General features: G+C 47.1%; 1 protein-coding gene across 1 annotated transcript in view; it reads right to left on the bottom strand.

Annotated features, from left to right (window-relative positions):
* The window catches only part of LOC141127012 (uncharacterized), a 49,412-nt gene that overhangs the window by 6,856 nt on the left and 17,987 nt on the right, over positions 1-24,569 (bottom strand). Inside the window, exons 3-7 of the mRNA XM_073613138.1 lie at positions 17,762-17,854; positions 16,971-17,271; positions 15,485-15,729; positions 13,365-13,397; positions 13,133-13,281 (exon numbers count right to left, since the gene is read on the bottom strand). Coding sequence (XP_073469239.1) covers positions 13,133-13,281; positions 13,365-13,397; positions 15,485-15,729; positions 16,971-17,271; positions 17,762-17,854 — 821 coding nt within the window. The remainder of the gene's footprint in view (positions 1-13,132; positions 13,282-13,364; positions 13,398-15,484; positions 15,730-16,970; positions 17,272-17,761; positions 17,855-24,569) is intronic.

Genomic DNA, 24,569 nt, shown 5'->3' with positions numbered 1-24,569 from the left:
CCACCACACTTCAGTTAAGGTCCAAGATACACCCAGGACTTGAGCCTAATTTTCAGGTTTGCCAATTAGGCTCAAGTTCCTCCATGGTTCTTCAGGACCCTTTCTCAGTATACTAGCCCTCCAACATAAGTCTCTATACAGGCACTTGGTCCCCTTCTTTAGACAGCAGGGCTAAGAAGATCATCCAGCCATCTACATTCTTTCCCCAAGGCCAAGGGGAAGATTGACTAACTAATGTCACTCCTGAGTTTTTACACCCTATCCCAGCCTCCACCACTCTCAATAAACCTCCTAGTGACTGGCCAGAGAGATATAACTAGCCATAACATCATTAATATAGCAAGAAATTCCAGAAACTCAATTGCTTCTTCTTAAATCTTTATTGAACACTAATGCCGCGTACACACGGTCGGACTTTTCGTCTACAAAAGTCTGACGGACGCCGACGGACAAAATACGGCTGACAATCCGATCGTGTGTGGGCTTCCCCGGACTTTCAGCTGACTTTTCCAGCCGCAAATCTGACGGACTTTAGATTTGAAACATGCTTCAAATCTTTATGTCGTAACTACGCCGGACCCAGAAATCCGCTTGTCTGTATGCTAGTCCGACGGACAAAAACCCACGCTAGGGCAGCTATTGGCTACTGGCTATCAACTTCCTTATTTTAGTCCGGTGTACGTCATCACGTACAAATCCGTCGGACTTTTGTTTGATCCTATGTAGACAAGTCCGTTCATTAGAAAGTCTGCCGCAAGTCCGCCAAAAGTCCGCCAAAAGTCTGTCGAAAGTCTGTCGGACAGGCTGTCGGACTTTTGTAGACGAAAAGTCCGACCGTGTGTGCGCGGGATAACAGCAGTGCGACATCTAAAATGCTAACATGTTTCGGCCAGAGCCTTCCTCATGGCTATGAGGAAGGCCTCCTGCCGAACCATGTTAGCATTTTAGATGTTGCACTGCTGTTAGTGCTCAATAAAGATTCAAGAAGAAGCAATTGAGTTTCCGGCATTTCTTGCTATTTGGATGTTTATGGAACACAACAAGCCTGAGCACCGTTATTCAGCTCATCATTCTACAATCATGCGGTAGAGCTTGGGTGAGTTTTTGTCTACATTATAATATCATTAACACTTGGCGGAGATTTTATACTGGAGAACATTGCAGCCTCTAGACTTCTGTGTGCATGAGGCCTGAGGGTTTTTTTCTCATTCTCATATTATTATAAACAGATTTTGCTCCCAAAACTCTATGGGGTTGATTTATAAAGGAAAATAGTCTGTGCACTGCAAGTGCAATGGCTCTAGATCTGAGGGGAATATGCAAAAAAAAAACACAGCATTTTTTCTTGCACATGATTGGATGACAGAAATCAGCAGAGCTTCCCCTCATTTCAGAGCTTCCCCACAGATCTAGAGCAACTGCACTTTCAGTGCACAGTGTACAGTATTTGCCTTTTAGTAAATCAACCTCTATGTGTGTTTATGAAGCACACATTGAATTCTAAACATATTCCTCAAGCACGTAAGGACTCATGGACACTGAGCATGTAGCCCCAGTGCATGAGACTCCTAAGTTTTCATGCAGGTGGAAGGCACCTCTATGAGAGGCTGAATCTTGGATGGTGCACCAAGTGTTGCTAACATTTAGGGCAGTATGCACCCAGGGACAAATGTCCAAAATGCAGACTGCTTGCTTTGTGGGCCTTCATCCCTGGGTGCATACTGCCCTATACGTTACCACCACTTGGTGACCTATCTAGCCACATCCAGCCACAGCAGCTTCCAGCCTCACATAGAGCTGTAGAGGTCACCAACAACACAGCTGAATAGTGCACCTGTGCCTTTGACCTGCATGAAAATGCTTGAGTCTAATGTACAGGCGATAAAGCTCGGCATGTATGAGGCCTAATAAAGGATACTATAAAGGCAGAAACATGGCTGCAAGAAAGTGCAGAAAATTCTGTAAAATCTTTTCACTTTGCATTAACAAACTTCTCAGATCAAAGTTGAAAGTGAATAAAATACCGAAGGACTTTCATTTCTCACCTCACCCTTAGATTACAAGAATTCTCTAAAAGCATTTCTCTTTTGCTGTTCTGTTAAGCATTAAATTAGGAAATTATTGTTTACATTACAGCTGGCAATTTCCTTCATCCTTACTAGGGATGAGCCGAACACCCCCCTGTTCGGTTCGCATCAGAACATGCGAACAGGAAAAAAGTTCGTTCGAACGCGCGAACACCGTTAAAGTCTATGCTAATTTTAAAGGCTAATATGCAAGTTATTGTCATAAAAAGTGTTTGGGGACCTGGGTCCTGCCCCAGGGGACATGGATCAATGCAAAAAAAGTTTTAAAAACGGACGTTTTTTCAGGAGCAGTGATTTTAATAATGCTTAAAGTCAAACAATAAAAGTGTAATATCCCTTTAAATTTCGTACCTGGGGGGTGTCTATAGTATGCCTGTAAAGGGGCGCATGTTTCCTGTGTTTAGAACAGTCTGACAGCAAAATGACATTTTGAAGGAAAAAACTCATTTAAAACTACCCGCGGATACTGCATTGCCGACAATACACATAGAAGTTCATTGATAAAAACGGCATGGGAACGGCATGGGAACCCCGAACCAAAATTAAAAAAAAAAAAATGACGTGGGAGTCCTCCTAAATTCCATACCAGGCCCTTCAGGTCTGGTATAGATATTAAGGGGAACCCCGGCCAAAATTAAAAAAAAAAAATGACGTGGGGTTCTCCCTAAATTCCATACCAGACCCTTCAAGTCTGGCATGGATTTTAAGGGGAACCCCTCGCCAAAAAAAAAAAAAAAAACGGCGTGGGGTCCCCCTAAAAATCCATACCAGACCCTTATCCGAGCACGCAACCTGGCTGGCCTCAGGAAAAGAGGGGGGGACGAGAGTGTGGCCCCCCCCTCCTGAACCGTACCAGGCCACATGCCCTCAACATTGGGAGGGTGCTTTGGGGTAGCCCCCCAAAACACCTTGTCCCCATGTTGATGAGGACAAGGGCCTCATCCCCACAACCCTGGCCGGTGGTTGTGGGGGTCTGCTGGCGGGGGGCTTATCGGAATCTGGAAGCCCCCTTTAACAAGGGGACCCCCAGATCCCGGCCCCCCCCCGTGTGAAATGGTAAGGGGGTACTTACCCCTACCATTTCACTAAAAAAACTGTTAAAAATGTTAAAAATGACAAGAGACAGTTTTTGACAATTCCTTTATTTAAATGCCTTTTCTTTCTTCTATCTTCCTTCATCTTCTGGTTCTTCTGGCTCTTCTGGTTCTTCCTCCGGCGTTCTCGTCCAGCATCTCCTCCGCGGCGTCTTCTATCTTCTTCTCCTCGGGCCGCTCCGCACCCATGGCATGGGGGGGAGGCTCCCGCTCTTCTCTTCTTCTTTTCTTCTCTTCTTCTCTTCTTCATTTTCTTCTCCGGGCCGCTCCGCAATCCATGCTGGCATGAAGGGAGGCTCCCGCTGTGTGACGGCGCTCCTCTTCTGACAGTTCTTAAATAATGGGGGGCGGGGCCACCCGGTGACCCCGCCCCCCTCTGACGCACGGTGACTTGACGGGACTTCCCTGTGACGTCACGGGGAATGAGACAGGGAAGTCCCGTCATATCCCGTGCGTCAGAGGGGGGCGGGGTCACCGGGTGGCCCCGCCCACCCGGTTATTTAAGAACTGTCAGACGAGGAGCGCCGTCACACAGCGGGAGCCTCCCTCCATGCCAGCATGGGTTGCGGAGCGGCCCGGAGAAGAAAATAGAGAAGAAGAGAAGAAGAGAAGAAGAGAAGAAGAGAAGAAGAGAAGAACGGGAGCCTCCCCCCCCATGCCATGGGTGCGGAGCGGCCCGAGGAGAAGAAGATAGAAGACGCCGCGGAGGAGATGCTGGAGGAGAACGCCGGAGAAAGAACCAGAAGAGCCAGAAGAACCAGAAGAACCAGAAGATGAAGGAAGATAGAAGAAAGAAGAAGCATTTAAATAAAGGAATTGTCAAAAACTGTCTCTTGTCATTTTTAACATTTTTGACAGTTTTTTAGTGAAATGGTAGGGGTAAGTACCCCCTTACCATTTCACACAGGGGGGCCGGGATCTGGCGGGTCCCCTTGTTAAAGGGGGCTTCCAGATTCCGATAAGCCCCCCGCCCGCAGACCCCCACAACCACCGGCCAGGGTTGTGGGGATGAGGCCCTTGTCCTCATCAACATGGGGACAAGGTGTTTTGGGGGGCTACCCCAAAGCATCCTCCCAATGTTGAGGGCATGTGGCCTGGTACGGTTCAGGGGGGGGGGCGCACTCTCGTCCCCCCCTCTTTTCCTGCGGCCTGCCAGGTTGCGTGCTCGGATAAGGGTCTGGTATGGATTTTTGGGGGGACCCCACGCCATTTTTTTTTTTTTTTTGGCGCGGGGTTCCCCTTAAAATCCATACCAGACCTGAAGGGCCTGGTATGGAATTTAGGGGGACTCCCACGTATTTTTTTTTTTTATAATTTTGGTTCGGGGTTCCCCTTTGGGGAATTCCCATGCTGTTTTTATCAATGAACTTCTATGTGTATTGTCGGCAATGCAATAGCCGCGGGTAGTTTTAAATGAGTTTTTTCCTTCAAAATGTCATTTTGCTGTCAGACTGTTCTAAACACAGGAAACATGCGCCCCTTTACAGGCATACTATAGACATCCCCCAGGTACGAAATTTAAAGGGATATTACACTTTTATTGTTTGACTTTAAGCATTATTAAAATCACTGCTCCTGAAAAAACAGTCGTTTTTAAAACTTTTTTTTGCATTGATCCATGTCCCCTGGGGCAGGACCCGGGTCCCGTAACACTTTTTATGACAATAACTTGCATATTAGCCTTTAAAATTAGCACTTTTGATTTCTCCCATAGACTTTTAAAGGGTGTTCCGCGGCATTCGAATTTGCCGCAAACACTCCAAATTGTTCGCTGTTCGGTGAACTTGCGAACAGCCAATGTTCGAGTCGAACACGAGTTCGACTCGAACTCGAAGCTCATCCCTAATCCTTACAGGCCATCCCAGGCCTTACAGGCCATCCCAGCATTGATCAGGTCTATCCCACAGACATCGCTTACCAAGGGGTCCTTCCAGCAGTCTCCACTTCCATATCCCAGACATAACTCCCTGAAGGGCTATCACCTCCTCATTAGGGATGAGCCGAACACCCCCCGGTTCGGTTCGCACCAGAACCCGCGAACGGACCGAAAGTTCGCACGAACGTTAGAACCCCATTGACGTCTATGGGACTCGAACGTTCGAAATCAAAAGTGCTCATTTTAAAGGCTAATTTGCATGGTATTGTCCTAAAAAGGGTTTGGGGACCCGGGTCCTACCCCAGGGGACATGTATCAATGCAAAAAAAACTTTTAAAAACGGCCGTTTTTTCGGGAGCAGTGATTTTAATGATGCTTAAAGTAAAAAAAAAAAAGTGAAATATTCCTTTAAATATCGTACCTGGGGGGTGTCTATAGTATGCCTGTAAAGTGACGCGTGTTTCCCATGTTTAGAACAGTCCCTGCACCAAATGTCATTTTTAAAGGAAAAAATCTCATTTAAAACTGCTTGCGGGTTTAATGTCATGTCGGGTCATGGCAATATGGATGAAAATCAGTGAGACAAACGGCATGGGTACCCCCCAGTCCATTACCAGTCCCTTTGGGTCTTGTATGGATATTAAGGGGAACCCCGCACCCAAATTAAAATAAGGAAAGGTGTGGGGCCACCAGGCCCTATATACTCTGAACAGCAGTATACAGGCGGTGCAAACAAGACAGGGACTGTAGGTTTGTTGTTAAGTAGAATCTGTTTGTAATTTTGAACATTTTTAACGTGTTTAGCTCCAGCCAAAAAATCTTTTCTAAGCTTTTTGGAAAACATAGGGAAGGGTTATCACCCCTGTGACATTTGTTTTGCTGTCTTTCCTCCTCTTCAGAAGATTTCACCTCACTTTTTTGTCCCAATGAAAAATGTTTTTTGAAAATTTGGGTTTTTTTGTGGAACAAGGATTGGAAAGCATCAGTGGAAAGGAGAACTTGTTTTCCCATATTAACTCTTACAGGAGAGAATTTCCCTTCCTAGGGGTAGATTTCATCTCACTTCCTGTTGTCTCCTTCCGTTTGCAAGTAGGAGTCGTTTGTAAGTTAGATGTTTGAAAGTAGGGTCCTGCCCTATATACTCAGCAGAAATTTGGGCCTTAGGTGTTGCTGTGGCCACAACACTGTAAGCCCTCACAGGGCCCTGCTGTGAAATATTAGATCAAGAATTGTAATTACATGCCCCTGTTGAACAGCAGCTGAAAAATTAGGCCTTAGGCACTGGTGCTGGTGCCACAACACTGCAACCCCTCACAGACACTCTAGTTGGAACGCAGGAACGAGCCCTGCTGCAAATTATTGCTTCAAAAATTGTAATTACACGCCCCTGTTAGACAGGGGCAGAAAAATTGGGCCTTAGGCACTGGTGCTGGTGCCACAACACTGCAACCCCTCACAGACACTCTAGTTGGAACGCAGGAACGAGCCCTGCTGCAAATGATTGCTTCAAAAATTGTAATTACACGCCCCTGTTAGACAGGGGCAGAAAAATTGGGCCTTAGGCACTGGTGCTGGTGCCACAACACTGCAACCCCTCACAGACACTCTAGTTGGAACGCAGGAACGAGCCCTGCTGCAAAGTATTGCATCAAAAATTGTAATTACACGCCCCTGTTAGACAGGGGCAGAAAAATTGGGCCCTAGGCACTGGTGCTGGTGCCACAACACTGCAACCCCTCACAGACACTCTAGTTGGAATGCAGGAACGAGCCCTGCTGCAAAGTATTACATCAAAAATTGTAATTACACGCCCCTGTTAAACAGGGGCTGAAAAATTGTGCCTTAGGCACTGGTGGTGGCGCCCAGAACCAAAAATGTTCTTACAAGCTATCAGCGTGATGATTGAGGAGGAAGAGGATAATTACTCAGGGATAGTCACTCAGCATCAGCATAGGCAGTCTTTGAAGGGATCTGAGATTTCAAAAAAAATTATTCGGTTACATCAGCATCAGGTGCTTGGTAGCTGGTGGTGATCCAAGACTCATTCATTTTTATGAAGGTCAGCCGATCGACCGAGTCGGTGGACAGACGCACCCTGTGATCGGTTACCACGCCTCCAGCAGCACTGAATGTGCGTTCCGAAAGAACGCTGGATGCAGGACAGGCCAGTAGCTCAATTGCATACTGTGCAAGCTCTGGCCAGTGATCCATCCTCAAGACCCAGTAACCCAGAGGATTTTCGGTGGGAAAGGTGTCCAAGTCTGATCTTGCCCCTAGGTATTCCTGCACCATATAAAACAGACGCTGGCGATGGTTGCTGGAACCGATCATACCTTGGGGCTGCGGACCAAAAAATTGTCTGAACGCATCGGTCAGACGGCCACCTTCTCCACCGCTCCTTCTTTGACTGACCGAAGCCTCAGCAACACGTTGTCCAGAAACAGGAGTTTGTAACCTCCCAGTCTCTGGGAACGCGTTGCACAGACCTTTCTGCAAGGCCTCCCGAAGATGTTTCATCCTCTGCTCCCTCTGCGATGGCAAGATAAGGTCCGCAACCTTACCCTTGTAACGTGGATCAAGGAGGGTTGCCAGCCAGTATTGGTCCTTCTCCTTGATACCACGAATACGAGGATCCTTACGCAGGCTTTGCAGGATCAGGGAGGCCATGCAGCGTAGGTTTGCTGAGGCATTCGGTCCGGAGTCCTCTGGGTCACTAAGAACGACATGGTCCGCAGCCACCTCCTCCCAGCCACGTACAAGTCCATGTGTTTCTTGGGACTGATCCCTTAAAGACTGCTGCTGATGCTGAGTGCCAGGCTCCACCTCCATACTGACACAATCTTCCTCCTCCTCCTCTTCCTCCTCGTCCTCTTCCTGTGTGATCGGCGGGCACGCAGGAACACTGTCTGGATAAAGGGGGCCTTGAGAGCTAAGGAAGTCCTCCTCTTCCTGCCTCTGTTCTGCCTCAAGTGCCCTGTCCATTATTCCACGCAGCGTGTGCTCCAACAGGTGGACAAGGGGGACAGTGTCACTGATGCATGCACTGTCACTGCTCACCATCCTCGTGGCCTCCTCGAATGGTGACAGGACAGTGCATGCATCCCTGATCATGGCCCACTGACGTGGGGAAAAAAAACCAAGCTCCCCTGACCCTGTCCTGGTGCCATAGTCGCACAGGTACTCATTGATGGCCCTCTGCTGCGTGTGCAGCCGCTGCAGCATGGCCAACGTTGAGTTCCACCTGGTGGGCATGTCACAGATTAGGCGGTTCTTGGGCAGGTTAAACTCCTTTTGGAGGTCCGTCAGCCGAGCACTGGCATTATATGACCGGCGGAAATGCACACAGACTTTCCTGGCCTGCCTCAGGACATCCTGTAAGCCCGGGTACCTGCCCAAGAACCGCTGCACCACCAAGTTAAGGACGTGAGCCAAACAGGGCACATGGGTCATTTGTCCCTGTCGGAGGGCAGAGAGGAGGTTGGTGCCATTGTCGCAAACCACCATTCCTGCCTTAAGTTGGCGTGGCGTCAACCACCTCTGAACCTGCCCCTGCAGAGCTGACAAAACCTCTGCCCCAGTGTGGCTCCTGTCCCCCAAGCACACCAGCTCAAGCACCGCATGGCATCTTTTGGCCTGCGTACTTGCGTAGCCCCTTGAATGCCTACGGAGCACCGCTGGTTCCGAGGAAGAGGCCATAGAGGAAGAAGAAGAGGAGGGGGTGGAGGAGAGAGGTGTGTCACAATCAGCATTTTGGAGGCGTGGTGGCGGAACAACCTCCAACACTACTGCACCTTGTCCTGCATCCTTCCCAGCTGCCAGCAGAGTCACCCAATGTGCCGTGAAACTTAGGTAACGTCCCTGTCCATGCCTGCTGGACCATGAGTCAGCGGTAATATGCACCTTACCGCTGACCGCCCTGTCCAGCGAGGCATGGACATTGCCTTCCACATGCCGGTAGAGAGCCGGAATCGCCTTCCGTGAGAAAAAGTGGCGTTTGGGTACCTGCCACTGAGGAACCGCACATTCCACAAACTCACGGAAGGGGGCAGAGTCTACCAACTGAAAAGGCAGCAGTTGAAGTGCTAGCAATTTTGCCAAGCTAGCATTCAACCGCTGGGCATGTGGATGGCTGGGAGCAAACTTCTTTCGGCGGTGCAGCAGCTGGGGCAGGGAAATTTGCCTGGTACAATCTGACGTCGGTGTACCAAAAGCAGATTGCCCACAAGTACTTGGCTGTGACACACCTAATTCTACACCTTCATTCCTCTCACTGTAGGTCTCAGAGAGGACTGAAGGTCTAGTGGGGTTGGAAATCTCAGCTGATGAGGAGCAAGGAGAGATCCTCTTTGTTCTTTGGTGTGGGTCTTTTAGATACGCTTGCCAACGAACTGCATGGCAGGTCAACATATGTCTGGTCAAGCATGTGGTACCCAAGCGGGAGATATTTTGGCCACGCGAGATACGCTTGAGACATATGTTGCAAATAGCAGCGGTGCGATCTGATGCACTCGTCTCAAAAAAGGCCCACACCAAAGAACTTTTTGAATAACGCGCAGAGACTGCAGCGCCCTGCACATGTGGAGCTTTGGGGTGTGATGCAGTCAATGTGCTGCCCTTAGGCTGGCCCCTGGAGGGCATCCTGCCTCGTTGGTGATGTGCTGCCGCCTCCTCCTCCTCCTCCTCCTCCTCCTCCTCCTCCTCCTCCTCCTCCTCTCTCCTATCAGGCACCCACGTTGAGTCAGTGACCTCATCATCCCCTCCCTCCTCATCACTGGAGCAAACCTGGCAGTATGCTGCAGCAGGGGGAGCATGACTGCCAGATTGCTGTCCTTCTTGGGCACCCCCTCTGTCCGCGCTCATGTTACTGCCTTCATCGAGCTCAGTATCGTCATCAGAGCCTTCCAAACGCTGGGCATCCTCCTGGAGCATGTACCCAACACTGTGGTCAAACAGTTCGAGGGAATCCTCATGAGGACATGGTGGAGCTAGGGAAGGAGTCACTGATGACATTGAGCTGAGGGAAGAGGCCGCTGCTTTGCCAGACAAAGCACCCTGGGCATGGGTGAGAGAGGATGAGGAGGATGAGGACGGCTTGGTCATCCACTCGACCAAGTCTTCCGCATGTTGCGGCTCAACATGGCCAGCTGCCGAAAAAAAGGCCAAGCGTGTCCCATGGCCACGTGCTGATGAGGATGCACCGTCTCCACGACCAGCACTAGACACAGAGCCTGCTTGCCCTCTCTTATTGGCTTGTGACTGTCTGCCTCTCCTTCTTGGCCTTCCAGACATACTAATGGCCTGTAGCTGCACTAAGCTGGGATAGAACACCTGTAATTTTCTTCAAGTAGCTTTATATACTGTAACCAGACAAGCCTGCCTGTCAGTAGGAAGATAACAGGAACGGATCTAGCTGAACACTGTGAGCAGGACGCACTGTACTAAATGTAAATAGTCTAGCTGCCTGACCGTGGTACTAATAGGATCAAATAGAACACCTGTAATTTTCTTCAGGTAGCTTTATATACTGTAACCAGACAAGCCTGCCGGTCAGTAGGAATTTAACAGGAACGGATCTAGCTGAACACTGTGAGCAGGACACACTGTACTAAATGTAAATAGTCTAGCTGCCTGACCGTGGTACTAATAGGATCAAATAGAACACCTGTAATTTTCTTCAGGTAGCTTTATATACTGTAACCAGACAAGCCTGCCGGTCAGTAGGAATTTAACAGGAACGGATCTAGCTGAACACTGTGAGCAGGACACACTGTACTAAATGTAAATAGTCTAGCTGCCTGACCGTGGTACTAATAGGATCAAATAGAACACCTGTAATTTTCTTCAGGTAGCTTTATATACTGTAACCAGACAAGCCTGCCGGTCAGTAGGAATTTAACAGGAACGGATCTAGCTGAACACTGTGAGCAGGACGCACTGCACTAAATGTAAATAGCAGGAACGGATCTAGCTGAACACTGTGAGCAGGACGCACTGCACTAAATGTAAATAGTCTAGAAGATAACAGGAACGGATCTAGCTGAACACTGTGAGCAGGACGCACTGCATTAAATGTAAATAGTCTAGATAGAAGATAACAGGAACGGATCTAGCTAAACTGAATACAGTGTATATATATATATGCAACACCTGGGATGCATATATATACACAATACACTGTAAGTGCAGCTAACTGACTGACTGTTCTGCCTAATCTATCTAACTCAAATCAAATGACACTGTCTCTCTCTCTCTCTATCTCTCAGCACACCGGAACACACACTACACAGGGCCGCCGTGCAGGCGGCCTTATATAGTGTGGGGTGTGTACTAAATGCCCTGAGCCGTAATTGGCCAAAGCCACCCTGGCTTTGGCCAATTACAGCTCTCTCTACTGACAGCGCTGTGATTGGCCAAGCATGCGGGTCATAGTGCATGCTTGGCCAATCATCAGCCAGCAATGCACTGCGATGCCGCAGTGAATTATGGGCCGTGACGCGCCACACGAATTTAGCGCGAACGGCCCATAACGTTCGCAATTCGGCGAACGATCGAACAGCCGATGTTCGAGTCGAACATGGGTTCGACTCGAACACGAAGCTCATCCCTACTCCTCATATCAATCCCACAGAATATCCGAACAACCAAAGTTCGGCCCGAACTTATGCTCGGGCCGAACTTTGGTTGTTCGGATATTCTGTGAACACCAAACAATATGCGGTGTTCGGGGGAAATTCGAAAGCCGCCGGAACACCGTTAAAGTCTATGGGACATTAACATGAAAAATCGAAAGTGCTCATTTTAAAGGCTTATATGGACATGTCCATGTCCATCCTACAGACATCACTCACCAAGGGGCGACCACCGCCTCAGTGTCCTTTTTCTATCCAGCAAACATCACTTCCAATGAGTATCCATGTCCATTTCACAGACATCATTCATCGGGGTGAACTTTCCCAGCATTGTATATTTCCACCCCACAGGCATTGCTCGCAGAAGGCTAACCACCTTCCAAGCAGTGTTTGTCTATTCTACAGGTACTGTATCTCTCACTGAGGGGTGACCAGGATGAAATGGAGACATATTTGCTTATGTATTTTTAAAGTGTATTTACACAGATCTGTCAAACTTCTTTCTAGGGGCTTCATGTATGTACACACCTGTGTGCGGTATTATGGATTCTACTCTATGGAAGTTGTGATGTAGTGGAAGGAGGACATAGACACATTGCTGTGCTAGAAAAGGGAAGCCTGGGGCTACCCAAAGCATGCCCCTGGCAAGGAAATGGAAGAATTTTGGACTATCTTGGCACCCAAGGATTTGAGCAAGAGCAATCCCCTCCCCCCCTTCCCTCAACCCCTCCTCCTTAAATCCTTGGCTACCGAGATAGTCCAAAATTCTTCCATTTGCTTGCCAGGGGCATGCTTGGGGTAGCCCCAGGCTTCCCTTTTCTATACAATAACATGGATGATGGTAACTACCTTTACTTAAAGAATATCCCAATCAAGGCATACTCTTAAACATTGCTTTGAGCTATGTATATTACTTGTAGACAAGTCAAGATTCTGGCACTTTGCCCATTCAGTGACAGAGAGTCTCCCGAAAGCCTCCTGCCAACCTTTGTAGACTCAAATTTGCCAGTCTACCCTATTGCTCCTTTGCTCTTTCACAGTCCTTGTGGAATATACGCCCTCCCAGCTTCAAATCTCCAGGATTGAACACTCCCTTATGAGGAAGTGTCGGAGGCCCATCAACCCTATATAAGCTATGTGACCCTCTGACATGGATCTTACACAGGATTTGACTTCTAGATCCAGTGTAGGAATTTCATGGCATAGAAATGTGGAGGAGGTTAGTATAAATGGGGAAGGGTGGGTTGGGGGGGGGGGGGTTAAAATAACCTGTCACTTTGCCTATTCATAAATTCTTTTTAGTAATCAAGACAGTTTTTCAAATACCATTCTGACTTCCATTTGGGCTTCTCACTTACTCATTAATCTGTAACAAACAGCTCATTGGTATCACATTGTAATGATATTTATGATATTACCCAATAATGGTTCATTTGGTTTTTGTACCTTCAGGATGGAGTCACTCTCCTGTATTTTGGCCAGGGTGGCCTTCTTCCTGGTGCAGTCCTCGGCCGCCTTGATTCGTACTTTACTCTCACTGGAGAAATAGTAACATGTCTTGTCTATCTGCCTCCAGCCTTCTGGACAGATGATGCCTGCAGAAGGCAGAGCTCTGTATTAGGTTCAGATTCTAACAGTGGCAATATGAATTACTTTTTTTTTTAAAAGTAAAACTTACTGGAGTGCAACTCTGACCCGCTCACATTATCACCTGGAAAGAGAGAATAATAAGGGAGCATTCCGCATTACATTCACCTGTATTAACTGATACTAAACTCAATGACTGCACATTGCCGCATGCTTAACCGCTCAATGGTCTTATTATGTTATTATCTCTGCTGTCTCATCTACAAACTGAATTCATCAAAACAGAAACCTGAAAAATACCAAATGGATGTTTAAAGAAATCAAATGGCCAACATGGAACCAGAACATAGTCAGAGCTTTCAGGGGGCCTCATCAGCTCCTGTTTGGGGGTTCTGGTCAGTATGTGAAATCATACAGGAACCAATTCACTAGATGAGGTCCCCTATCCTGTGATGGTACTGTCCACAGGTCAGCGTTGTGGTTCAGCAATGGTTGTTTGATCACTTTAGACACCTCTTGGGTGAAGCGTTTGCCTACAGGCCTGGCATGGAAGACAAGGCTATACCCATAAATCTTTTCTTCTGTTGTTTAAAAGGTACAGTAATATGATTTTTTTTTGCCACCTGTCTTTCTTCTGTTAATTAACAACATGTTCATCACTCTGAACATTTACAGATTTTGTGGATGAAATTGTGGTCTCCACCCAGCCCTTTCTACTGCTCAGCCCAGGCTTTCCTCCTGGTCACCTAGCCTATCCACCTGGCCACTGGTGTGAATTTAATAGATTAGAATTTTCCGATTTTGACCGAATTGAATTTGACCAAATTCGGAACATTTGAATTGGCATTCAAATTCAATTTTTTTTTTACTAATTTGAATGCTGATGCTGAATTTTTCACATCTAATAATTGCAACATGTTTACATTTCATAATACTTTCCAAATTAAAATCAAATTTGAAATTTGAATATCATTATTTCGGACTAATTTTGTTTCCTTATTTCGAAGGATTTGTTTAGATTCGTTACTATTGTAATTCAGAATTCGGATTTGTCCGAATTTCGATTCGAAACAAAATTATTTGCACATGTCTACTGGTCAGTCAAACTCTTTGGCCCCTCAGCCTCTCCTCCTGATCACGGCTGGCCACCCAGTCTCTCCTTTCTTTAACTTATGCTTACCCAACCTCTCTGACTGCTCAGTAATGCTCTTTCCCTTATCATTCTCCTCCTGAACCCTAAGCCTCTCTTTGTAATCGTGCAGCCTCTCCACCTACTCACCCAGCCTCTCCTTTTACTTACTCAGCCTCTCCTCCCGGTCATTCAGCCTCTCTTTCTCATCAATATGCCTCTCCTTCTGATCCCTAAGCCTCTCCTCCTGCTTAGCCAGCCTCTCCTTCTGGTCAGCTGATCTCTATTCCTTGTAAATCAGCTGCTCCTCCTGTTTCCTAAACCTATCCTCTTGCTCATCCATCCTCTTCTCTCAATCATGCAGCCTCACTTCCTGGTTATGCAGCCCCTCCTCCTGGTGACCCAGACTCTTCTTCTGTTTACCCAGCCTCACCTCCTGCTTATCCAGCCTCTCCTCCTGGTGACCCAGACTCTCCTTCTGTTTACCTAGCCTCACCTCCTGCTTATCCAGCCTCTCCTCCTGGTGACCCAGACTCTCCTTCTGTTTACCCAGCCTCACCTCCTGCTTATCCAGCCTCTCCTCCTGGCCACTCAGCCGCTTCTCCTGGTCATCAAGTCTTAAATCTTGATCACCCAGCCTCTCCTCTTGCCCACCCAGCTTCTCTTCCTGCTCAGTCATTCTCTTTCCTTGCCATCCTCTCATCCTAATCAGCCAGCCTATCCTCTATGCAACTCCTATTCCCCATCCTGCTTACCCAGCCTTTCCTCCTAGACAGCTTGTATTTCCATCTGATCACCTAGCCTCTTCTCCTGGTTACTCAACCTCTTATCTAGGTCTCTCAGCCTCCGATCCTGCTTACCCAACCTCTCTTCCAGCTCACCCAGCTTCCCCACCTGCTCACCCAGTCCCAGTCTCTCCTCTTGGTTTTTCTCATCCAATCACACCTCCTGATCACCCAGCCTCTGCTCTAGGTCACCCTTCCTCTCCTCCTGCTCACCCATCCTCTCATCAGAGCCACTCAGCCTTTCCCTCAGCTCCTTTAGCATCTTTATCAGGTCACTTATCCTTGCTTTCTACTCACCCAGACTCTCCACCTGGTTACACTGCTTTTCCTCCTGCTCACTCAGCTTGTACTCCAGTTTTTTTAGGTTGTCCTCCAGCTCACTCAGCCTCCCTTCCATGTTGTTCAGCATCTCCAGCTGCTCTTGTGTGTTTCTCTGGCTCTCATGCAGTCTGCTCTGGATCTGTTGTAGTATACTCATTGTACCAAGGACACTGGTCTCTTTCTTGGATGGACTGTTCGCATTAATCTTCTTCAAATGTTTTCTGGTCTCAGAAAGAAAAAAAATCATAGGAAAGAGGGCCAAGTCAGCAATTCTTTTCTGTGAGTTGACTGATATCAGGTTGGATTTACTCTCGTGTCCTGGTGGCTAGGTTCATGGGGTTTCCTTCAGTCTTGATTGCTCTTGGCAGACTGACCACTAGAGAGGGAGTCAGAATATCTACCCCCTCGCTACAGGAGGACCCATCACCCATGCCTGGTACCACTCTCTGCTCTCTGGCTGCTATTTCATTCCCACCAGTTCATGGTTACCCATAGCAAGGACATTCCCTCCACCAGCTCCTTTGTTATGGCTTTCTGTACGTTCTTCTTTATCCCCTTATGTGTGTACAGGTCCGGTTCTTTAATATGACATGTTCCACCAGGCACCCCTTTACAATAACTTGAGGCCAGGCTTTTGAACATTTAACAACTTTACTTACAATGCTGCAACAATACACTCCAAATTCATACAGTCCTTCTCTAACTATCTAGTCCCAGGCTGCCCAGGCATACCTTTCCAGATAGTAGTCCATATCTGGAAGAGTCCTTATGATTCCCATGTGGACACCTAGAAGGAGTCATGCATTACATCTTTGAAAATGTGATCATATTACTTGGGGTCAGGGCTCTTTTTCTCAGAGAATAGGTCACCCCTTGTCTCCACCCCCAACCCACCTCCAAGCACTGTCCCTTGGTTCCACCCCCTGCCCATCTTCCAGTAATGCCCTTTTTAGAGAATACAGAACCAAGTAATTTGTTTAGAAATTGATACTAGTAACAAGAAAAGTAATAAAATAGATCCCCTATAGCCAACAACAATAGACCTCCTCATCAACAATTGACCCCCCAACAACAATAGACCCTCCCAGCAACAATAGATCCACCCAGCAACAACAGATGCCCCCAGCAACAATAGAGCCACCACAAAAAACAGCCTCCACCCCAGCAACAATAGATCCTCTACCAGCAACAATAAACCTCCCCAGCAACACTAGACCCCTCCCCACAACAATATATCCCACAGCAACCAAAAATCCCCCAGTAGTCAGCATCAATAGACCCTCCAGCACACTCTAGTACCCCTTGCCATTACATACATTCTGTGCTGGAGGTGCTGAAACTGCGTTCCCGCAAAGAAAAAGAGGCCTGCTCATGGTGCAGCTTATTAACATACAGAACATGCCTGCTGTTTGTGGTAACCAAATTGATTTATTAGAAGGCCCAGGAAAAGGATATAATCTACCTGGTAAGCTTATTTGTCTTTTCTTGCAGCTTGTCTCTTGTATCGCAGAGGTTGACTTCAAATTTGGTCATGGAGGTCCCCGTCTCCACCTCCTCCTGCATTGTGCTCTCTGGATTCTGGCTAGTGGTCTTCTGTTCCTCCTGGCTCCTCACCTGATCACGCTTCGTTTCCAACTCCTGATTTGTCTGTCTGAGGGCTTCCCCAGGCTGGTGGGTGAGGCTGGAGCTCAGATGTTCATGTTCCTGCTGTAGCATCGCTAATGTGATGGAGGTTTCATCATACTGCTGATTCACTAAAGATACTGGAGGGGTGAGGAACACAATGAACAAGTATAATAATATGTTGGGACATTAGAGTGTAAGCTCGTCTGGCACAAAGACTGATGTGACTGGCTCAGTGTTCTCTGTACAGCGCTGCAGTACAGGTCAGAGCTATATAAATGTATAATAATAATAGTGTGTGACTGTGGGGGGACATTAGTGTGTAAGCAGGTGTACCTCACAATAGCTCAGTGCAAAGACTGGTCATATATAAAGGGCGGATCCAGGGAAGTGCTGAGTTTCTTTACTTTAAAGATGATAATATTTGAGATGGAGAACGGCTAACACCTCAGCTCTATCCTCTTCATTGTGAGTTAGATATTAGATTAAATATAACTACGTTATATTAAATATAACTCCTATCTGGTCGGTTGATTTGGGCAACATGGTATAATCAACTGTCCCAGTGAAAGTAAAAAAGCAAAAACAGCAGGCAGCAGGAAGTCCTTCATCCTAGTAATAAATACTCACATTGTGTGGACAGAGCGATGATGATGATTAGGGAAGTCAGAGAGATGACACACAGGGTGACAGGGACATGACGAGAGTAATGAGCCCACAAACCTAGACTCAGAAGAGAATGTGGAGAAACTATAAACTTTTGTAAAACTAAGACAATTATGGTACACCTACATCTACACCTACACAAACAAGATATCTACACTTACATCAACATATCTACAAGTGCTAATTTTAAAGGCTAATTTTCATGGTATTGTCCTAAAAAGGGTTTGGGGACCCAGGTCCTGCCCCAGGGAACATGTATCAATGCAAAAAAAAGTTTTAACGGCTGTTTTTTCAGGAGTAGTGATTTTAATTATGCTTGAAGTGAAAAAAAAGTGAAATATTCCTTTAAATATCGTACCTGGGGGGTGTCTATGGTATGCCTGTAAAGTGACGCACGTTTCCCTGCACAAAATGACATTTTTAAAGGAATAAAAGTCATTTAAAAACTGCTTATGGCTTTAATGTAATGTCGGGTCCCGGTAATATGGATGAAAATCAGTGGGACAAACGGCATGGGTAACCCCCCAGTCCATTACCAGGCCCTTTGGGTCTTGTATGGATATTAAGAGGAACCCCGCACCCAAATTAAAATAAGGAAAGGCGTGGGGCCCCAGGCCCTCTGAACAGCAGTATACAGGCAGTATAAACAAGACAGGGACTGTAGGTTTGTTGTTAAGTAGAATCTGTTTGTAATTTTGAACGGGTACATTTTTAAAGTGTAGCTCCAGCCAAAAAAATCTATTTTAAGCTTTTTGGAAAACATAGGGAAGGGTTATCACCCCTGTGACATTTGTTTTGCTGTCTTTCCTCCTCTTCAGAAGATTTCACCTCACTTTCTGTCCCAATGACAAATGCTTTTTGAAAATTTGGGGTTTTTAGTGAAACAAGGATTGGTGATAAAGCATCAGTGGAAAGGAGAAACATTTTTCCCATATTAACTCTTACAGGAGAGAATTTCCCTTCCTAGGGGTAGATTTCATCTCACTTCCTGCTGTCTCCTTCCGTTTGCAAGTAGGAGTCGTTTTTAAGTTGGATGTTTGAAAGTAGGGGCCTGCCCTATATACTCTGCAGAAATTGGGGCCTTAGGTGTTGGTGTTGCCACAACACTGTAAGTCCTCACAGGGCCCTGCTGTGAAATATTAGATCAATTAGTGATGGTAGTGGTGGTGCTGGTGCCACAACACTGTAAGTCCTCACAGTTACTCTTGGTGGGTGCAGAAACGGGCTCTGCTGTGAAATATTAGATCAAGAATTGTAATTACATGTCCCTGTTGAACAGGGGCAGAAAAATTGGGCCTTAGGCACTGGTGCCACAACACTGCAACCCCTCACAAATACTCTAGTTGGAGAGCAGGAACGAGCCTTGCTGCAAAGTATTGCATCAAAAATTGTAATTACACGCCCCTGTTAAACAGGGGCTGAAAAATTGGGCCTTAGGCACTGGTGCTGGTGCCACAACACTGCAACCCCTCACAGATACTCTAGTTGGAGTGCAGGAACTAGCCCTGCTGCAAAGTATTCCATCAAAAATTGTAATTACACACCCCTGTTAAACAGGGGCTGAAAAATTGGGCCTTAGGCACTGGTGCCACAACACTGCAACCCCTCACAGATACTCTAGTTGGAGCGCAAGAACGAGCCCTGCTGCAAAGTATTGCATCAAAAATTGTAATTAAACACCCCTGTTAAACAGGGGCTAAAAAATTGGGCCTTAGGCACTGGTGCTGGTGCCACAACACTGCAATCCCTTAGAGATACTCTAGTTGGAGCGCAGGAATGAGCCCTGCTGCAAAGTATTGCATCAAAAATTGTAAATACATGCCCCTGTCAAACAGGGGCAGAAAAATTGGGCCTTAGCCACTGGTGGTGGTGCCCAGAACCAAAAATATTCTTACAAGCTATCAGCATGATCATTGAGGAGGAAGAGGATAGTCACTCAGCATAACAGGATAGTCACTCAGCATCAGCATAGGGAGTCTTGAAGGAATCTGATATTTCAAAAAAAATTATTCGGTTACATCAGCATCAGATACTTGGTATCTGGTGGTAATCCAAGACTGATTCATTTTTATGAAGGTCAGTCGATCGACCGAGTCGGTGGACAGGCACACCCTGTGATTGGTTACAAAGCCTCCAGCAGCACTGAATGTGCGTTCCGAAAGAACGCTGGATGCAGGACAGGCCAGTAGCTCAATTGCATACTGTGCAAACTCTGGCCAGTGATCCATCCTCAAGACCCAGTAACCCAGAGGATTTTCGGATCTTGCCCCTAGGTATTCCTGCACCATGTAAAACAGATGCTGGCGATGGTTGCTGGAACCGATCATACCTTGGGGCTGCGGACTAAAAAATTGTCTGAACGCATCGGTCAGACGGTCACCTTCTCCACCGCTCCTTCTTTGACTGACTGAAGCCTCAGAAACATGTTGTCCAGGAACAGGAGTAACCTCCCAGTCTCTGGGAACGCGTTGCACAGACCTTTCTGCAAGGCCTCCCGAAGATGTTTCATCCTCTGCTCCCTCCGTGATGGCAAGATAAGGTCCGCAACCTTACCCTTGTAACGTGGATCAAGGAGGGTTGCCAGTCAGTAACAAACCCTCTCCTTGATACCACAAACACGAGGATCCTTCCGCAGGCTTTGCAGGATCAGGGAGGCCATGCAGCGTAGGTTTGCTGAGGCATTTGGTCTGGAGTCCTCTGGGTCACTAAGGACGACATGATCCGCAGCCACCTCCTCCCAGTCACGTACAAGTCCATGGGTTTCTTGGGACTGTAAATGATCCTTTAAAGACTGCTGCTGATGCTGAGTGCCAGGCTCCACCTCCATGCTGACACAATCCTCCTCCTCCTCGTCCTCTTCCTGTGTGATCGGAGGGCATGCAGGAACAATGTCTGGATAAAGGGGGCCTTGAGAGCTAAGGAAGTCCTCCTCTTCCTGCCTCTGTTCTGCCTCAAGTGCCCTGTCCATTATTCCACGCAGTGTGTACTCCAACAGGTGGACAAGGGGGACAGTGTCACTGATGCATGCACTGTCACTGCTCACCATCCTCGTGGCCTCCTCAAATGGTGACAGGACAGTGCATGCATCCCTGATCATGGCCCACTGGCTTGGGGAAAAAAAACAAGCTCCCCTGACCCTGTCCTGGTGCCATAGTCGCACAGGTACTCATTGATGGCCCTCTGCTGCATGTGCAGCCGCTGCAGCATGGCCAACGTTGATTTCCACCTGGTGGGCATGTCACAGATTAGGCAGTTCTTGGGCAGGTTAAATTCCTTTTGGAGGTCAGCCAACCGAGCACTGGCATTATACGACCGGCAGAAATGCACACAGACTTTCCTGGCCTGCCTCAGGACATCCTGTAAGCCTGGGTACCTGCCAAAGAACCGCTGCACCACCAAGTTAAGGATGTGAGCCAAACAAGGCACATGGGTCAGTTGTCCCTGTCGGAGGGCGGAGAGGAGGTTGGTGCCATTGTTGCAAACCACCATTCCTGGCTTAAGCTGGCCTGGCGTCAACCACCTCTGAACCTGCCCCTGCAGAGCTGACAGAACCTCTGCTCCAGTGTGGCTCCTGTCCCCCAAGCACACCAGCTCAAGCACCTCATGGCATCTTTTGGCTTGCGTACTTGCATTGCCCCTTGAACGCCTACGGAGCACCGCTGATTCTGAGGACAAAACACAGGAAGAGGCCATGGAGGAAGAAGAAGAGGAGGGGGTGGAGGAGAGAGGTGTGTCAGAATCACCAATAGTAGCATTTTGGAGGCGTGGTGGCGGAACAACCTCCAACACTACTGCACCTTGTCCTGCATCCTTCCCAGCTGCCAGCAGAGTTACCCAATGCGCCATGAAACTTAGGTAATGTCCCTGTCCATGCCTGCTGGACCATGAGTCAGCAGAAATATGCACCTTACCGCTGACCGCCCTGTCCAGCGAGGCCAAGACATTGCCTTCCACATGCCGGTAGAGAGCCAGAATCGCCTTCCATGAGAAAAAGTGGCGTCTGGGAACTTGCCACTGAGAAACTGCACATTCCACAAACTCACAGAAGGAGGCAGAGTCTACCATCTGAAAAGATAGCAGTTGAAGTGTTAGCAATTTTGCCAAGCTAGCATTCAACCGCTGGGCATGTGGATGGCTGGGAGCGAACTTCTTTCTGCATTGCAGCAGCTGGGGCAGGGAAATTTGCCTGGTACAATCTCACATTGGTGTACCAATAGCAGATTGCCCATAAGTAATTGGCTGTGACACACCTAATTCTACACCTTCGATCCTCTCAGTGCAGGTCTCAGAGAGCACTGAAGGTATAGTGGGGTTGGAGATCCCAGATGATGAAGTGCAAGGAGAGGTCCTCTTTGTTCTTTGGTGTGGGTCTTTTAGGTACACTTGCCAAAGAACTGCATGGCAGGTCAACATATGTTTGGTCAAGCATGTGGTGCCCAAGCGGGAGATGTTTTGGCCCACTAGATACGCTTGAGACACATATTGCAAATAGCAAGGGTGCGATCTGATGAACTGATCTCAAAAAAGGCCCACACCAAAGAACTTTTGGAATAAGGCGCAGAGACAGCAGCGCCCTGCATATGCGGATGTCTGTGGTGTGATACAATCAGTGTGCTCCCCTTAAGCTGGCCCCTGGAGGGCATTCTGCCTCATTGGTGATGTGCCTCCTCCTCCCTCCTAGCAGTCAGTGACCTCGTCATCCCCTCCCTCCTCATTACTGGAGCAAACCTGGCAGTATGCTGCAGCAGGGGGAACATGACTGCCTGATTTCTGTCCTTCTTGAGCACCCCCTCTGTCTGGGCTCATGTTACTGCCTTCCTCTAGCTGAGTACCATCATCGTAGCCTTCAAAACGCTGGGCATCCTCCTGGAGCATGTACCCAACATTGTGGTCAAACAGCTGGGGGACTCCTCAGGAGGACATGGTGGGGCTAGGGAAGGAGTGACTGATGCCATTGAGTCGAGGGAAGAGGCCGCGTTGGCAGCTGCTTTGCCAGACAAAGTACCCTGAGCCTGGGTGAGAGAGGATGAGGAGGACGGTTTGGTCATCCACTCGTCCAAGTCTTCCGCATGTTGCGGCTCAACACGGCCAGCTGCCCAAAAAAAAGGCCAAGCGTGTCCTACGGCCACGTGCTGATGAGGATGCACCGTGTCCACGACCAGTACTGTTGCCTCTAGACACAGAGCCTGCTTGCCCTCTTTTATTGGCTTGTGACTGTCTGCCTCTCCTCGTTGGCCTTCCAGATATACTATTGGCCTGCAGTGAGATGTAGCTGCACAAAACTGGGATGTATATATATACCGATTATACTGCAGCTAGCAGAATCAACTGCCTGCCTGTAGTATTATTAGTATGAGAACACCTGCACTTGTCTTCAGGTAGCTATACTGTAGGTGCAACTGTGCAGGGTACACAGTACACTAACTGGAAAATACTTCAAGAGCCTGCCTGTGCTATTAATAGGATCAGAAGAAGCACACAAGCACCTGGCTTCAGGTAACTATACTGTAGGTGCAAATGTGCAGGGTACACAGTATACTAACTGGAAATACTGTAAAAACACCTGCCTGCCTGTCCCCTGTCAGTATATTAGGAAGAGAATAACAGGAACAGATCTAGCTAAACTGAATACAGTGTGTATATATATATATATATATATATATATATATATATATATATATATACACAACACCTGGGATGTATATATATATATATATATATATATATATATATATATATATATATACACAATACACTGTAAGTGCAGCTAACTGACTCGACTCGAACACGAAGCTCATCCCTAATCTACACATATCTGTATCTATACCAAATTTACATCTACATCTATATCTACATCTAAACCCATGTCTGCACCAACATCTTCATCCACACCTACATTCTCCATCTATACCTACATCCACATCTACAGCTACACCAATATGTACATCTACACCTACATCTTCATCTACTGTATATCTTCATCCACATCTACAGCCACATCTTCATCTACACCTACATCTTCATCTATATCTTCATCCACATCTTCATCTACACCTACATCTTCATCTATACCTACATCCACATCAACATCCACATCTTAATCTAGACCTATAACTTCATCTACACCTACCTTCACATCTACATTCACATCTTCTTCCATACCTACATCCACATCTACACCTACATCTTCATCCATATCTACATCCATATCGTTAGTTACATCTACATTCTTCATCTATACCTATATTTACACCTGCATCCTCATCTTCATCTACACCTATATCTTCATATATACCTACATTTACATCTACACCTACATCTGCATCTATACCTACATCCACATCTTCAGTTACACCTACATCTTCATCTGTACCTACATCTTCATCTATATCTACAGCCACATCTTCATTTACACCTACATTCTTCATCTTTACCTATATCCACATCTACATCCACATCTTCATCTACACCTATATCTTCATCTATACCTAAATTCACATTCATATCTACACCTACATCTTCATCTACACCTGCATCTTCATCTGTATCTACATCCACATCTTCAGCTACACCTACATCTTTATCTGTACCTACATCTTCATCTATATCTACATTCACATCTTCATTTACACCTAAATTCTTCATCTTTACCTATATCCACACCTACATCCACATTTTCATCTACCTATATCCACCTACAGTCAGGTCCATAAATATTAGAACATTGACACAATTTTAATCTTTTTGGCTCTATACACCACCACAATGGATT

This window comes from Aquarana catesbeiana, linkage group LG01 (assembly GCF_042186555.1).
Source record: "Aquarana catesbeiana isolate 2022-GZ linkage group LG01, ASM4218655v1, whole genome shotgun sequence".
Taxonomy (NCBI): domain Eukaryota; kingdom Metazoa; phylum Chordata; class Amphibia; order Anura; family Ranidae; genus Aquarana; species Aquarana catesbeiana.
The sequence above is the reverse complement of the archived record's forward strand: the minus strand, read 5'-3'. Positions and strand labels throughout refer to the sequence as shown.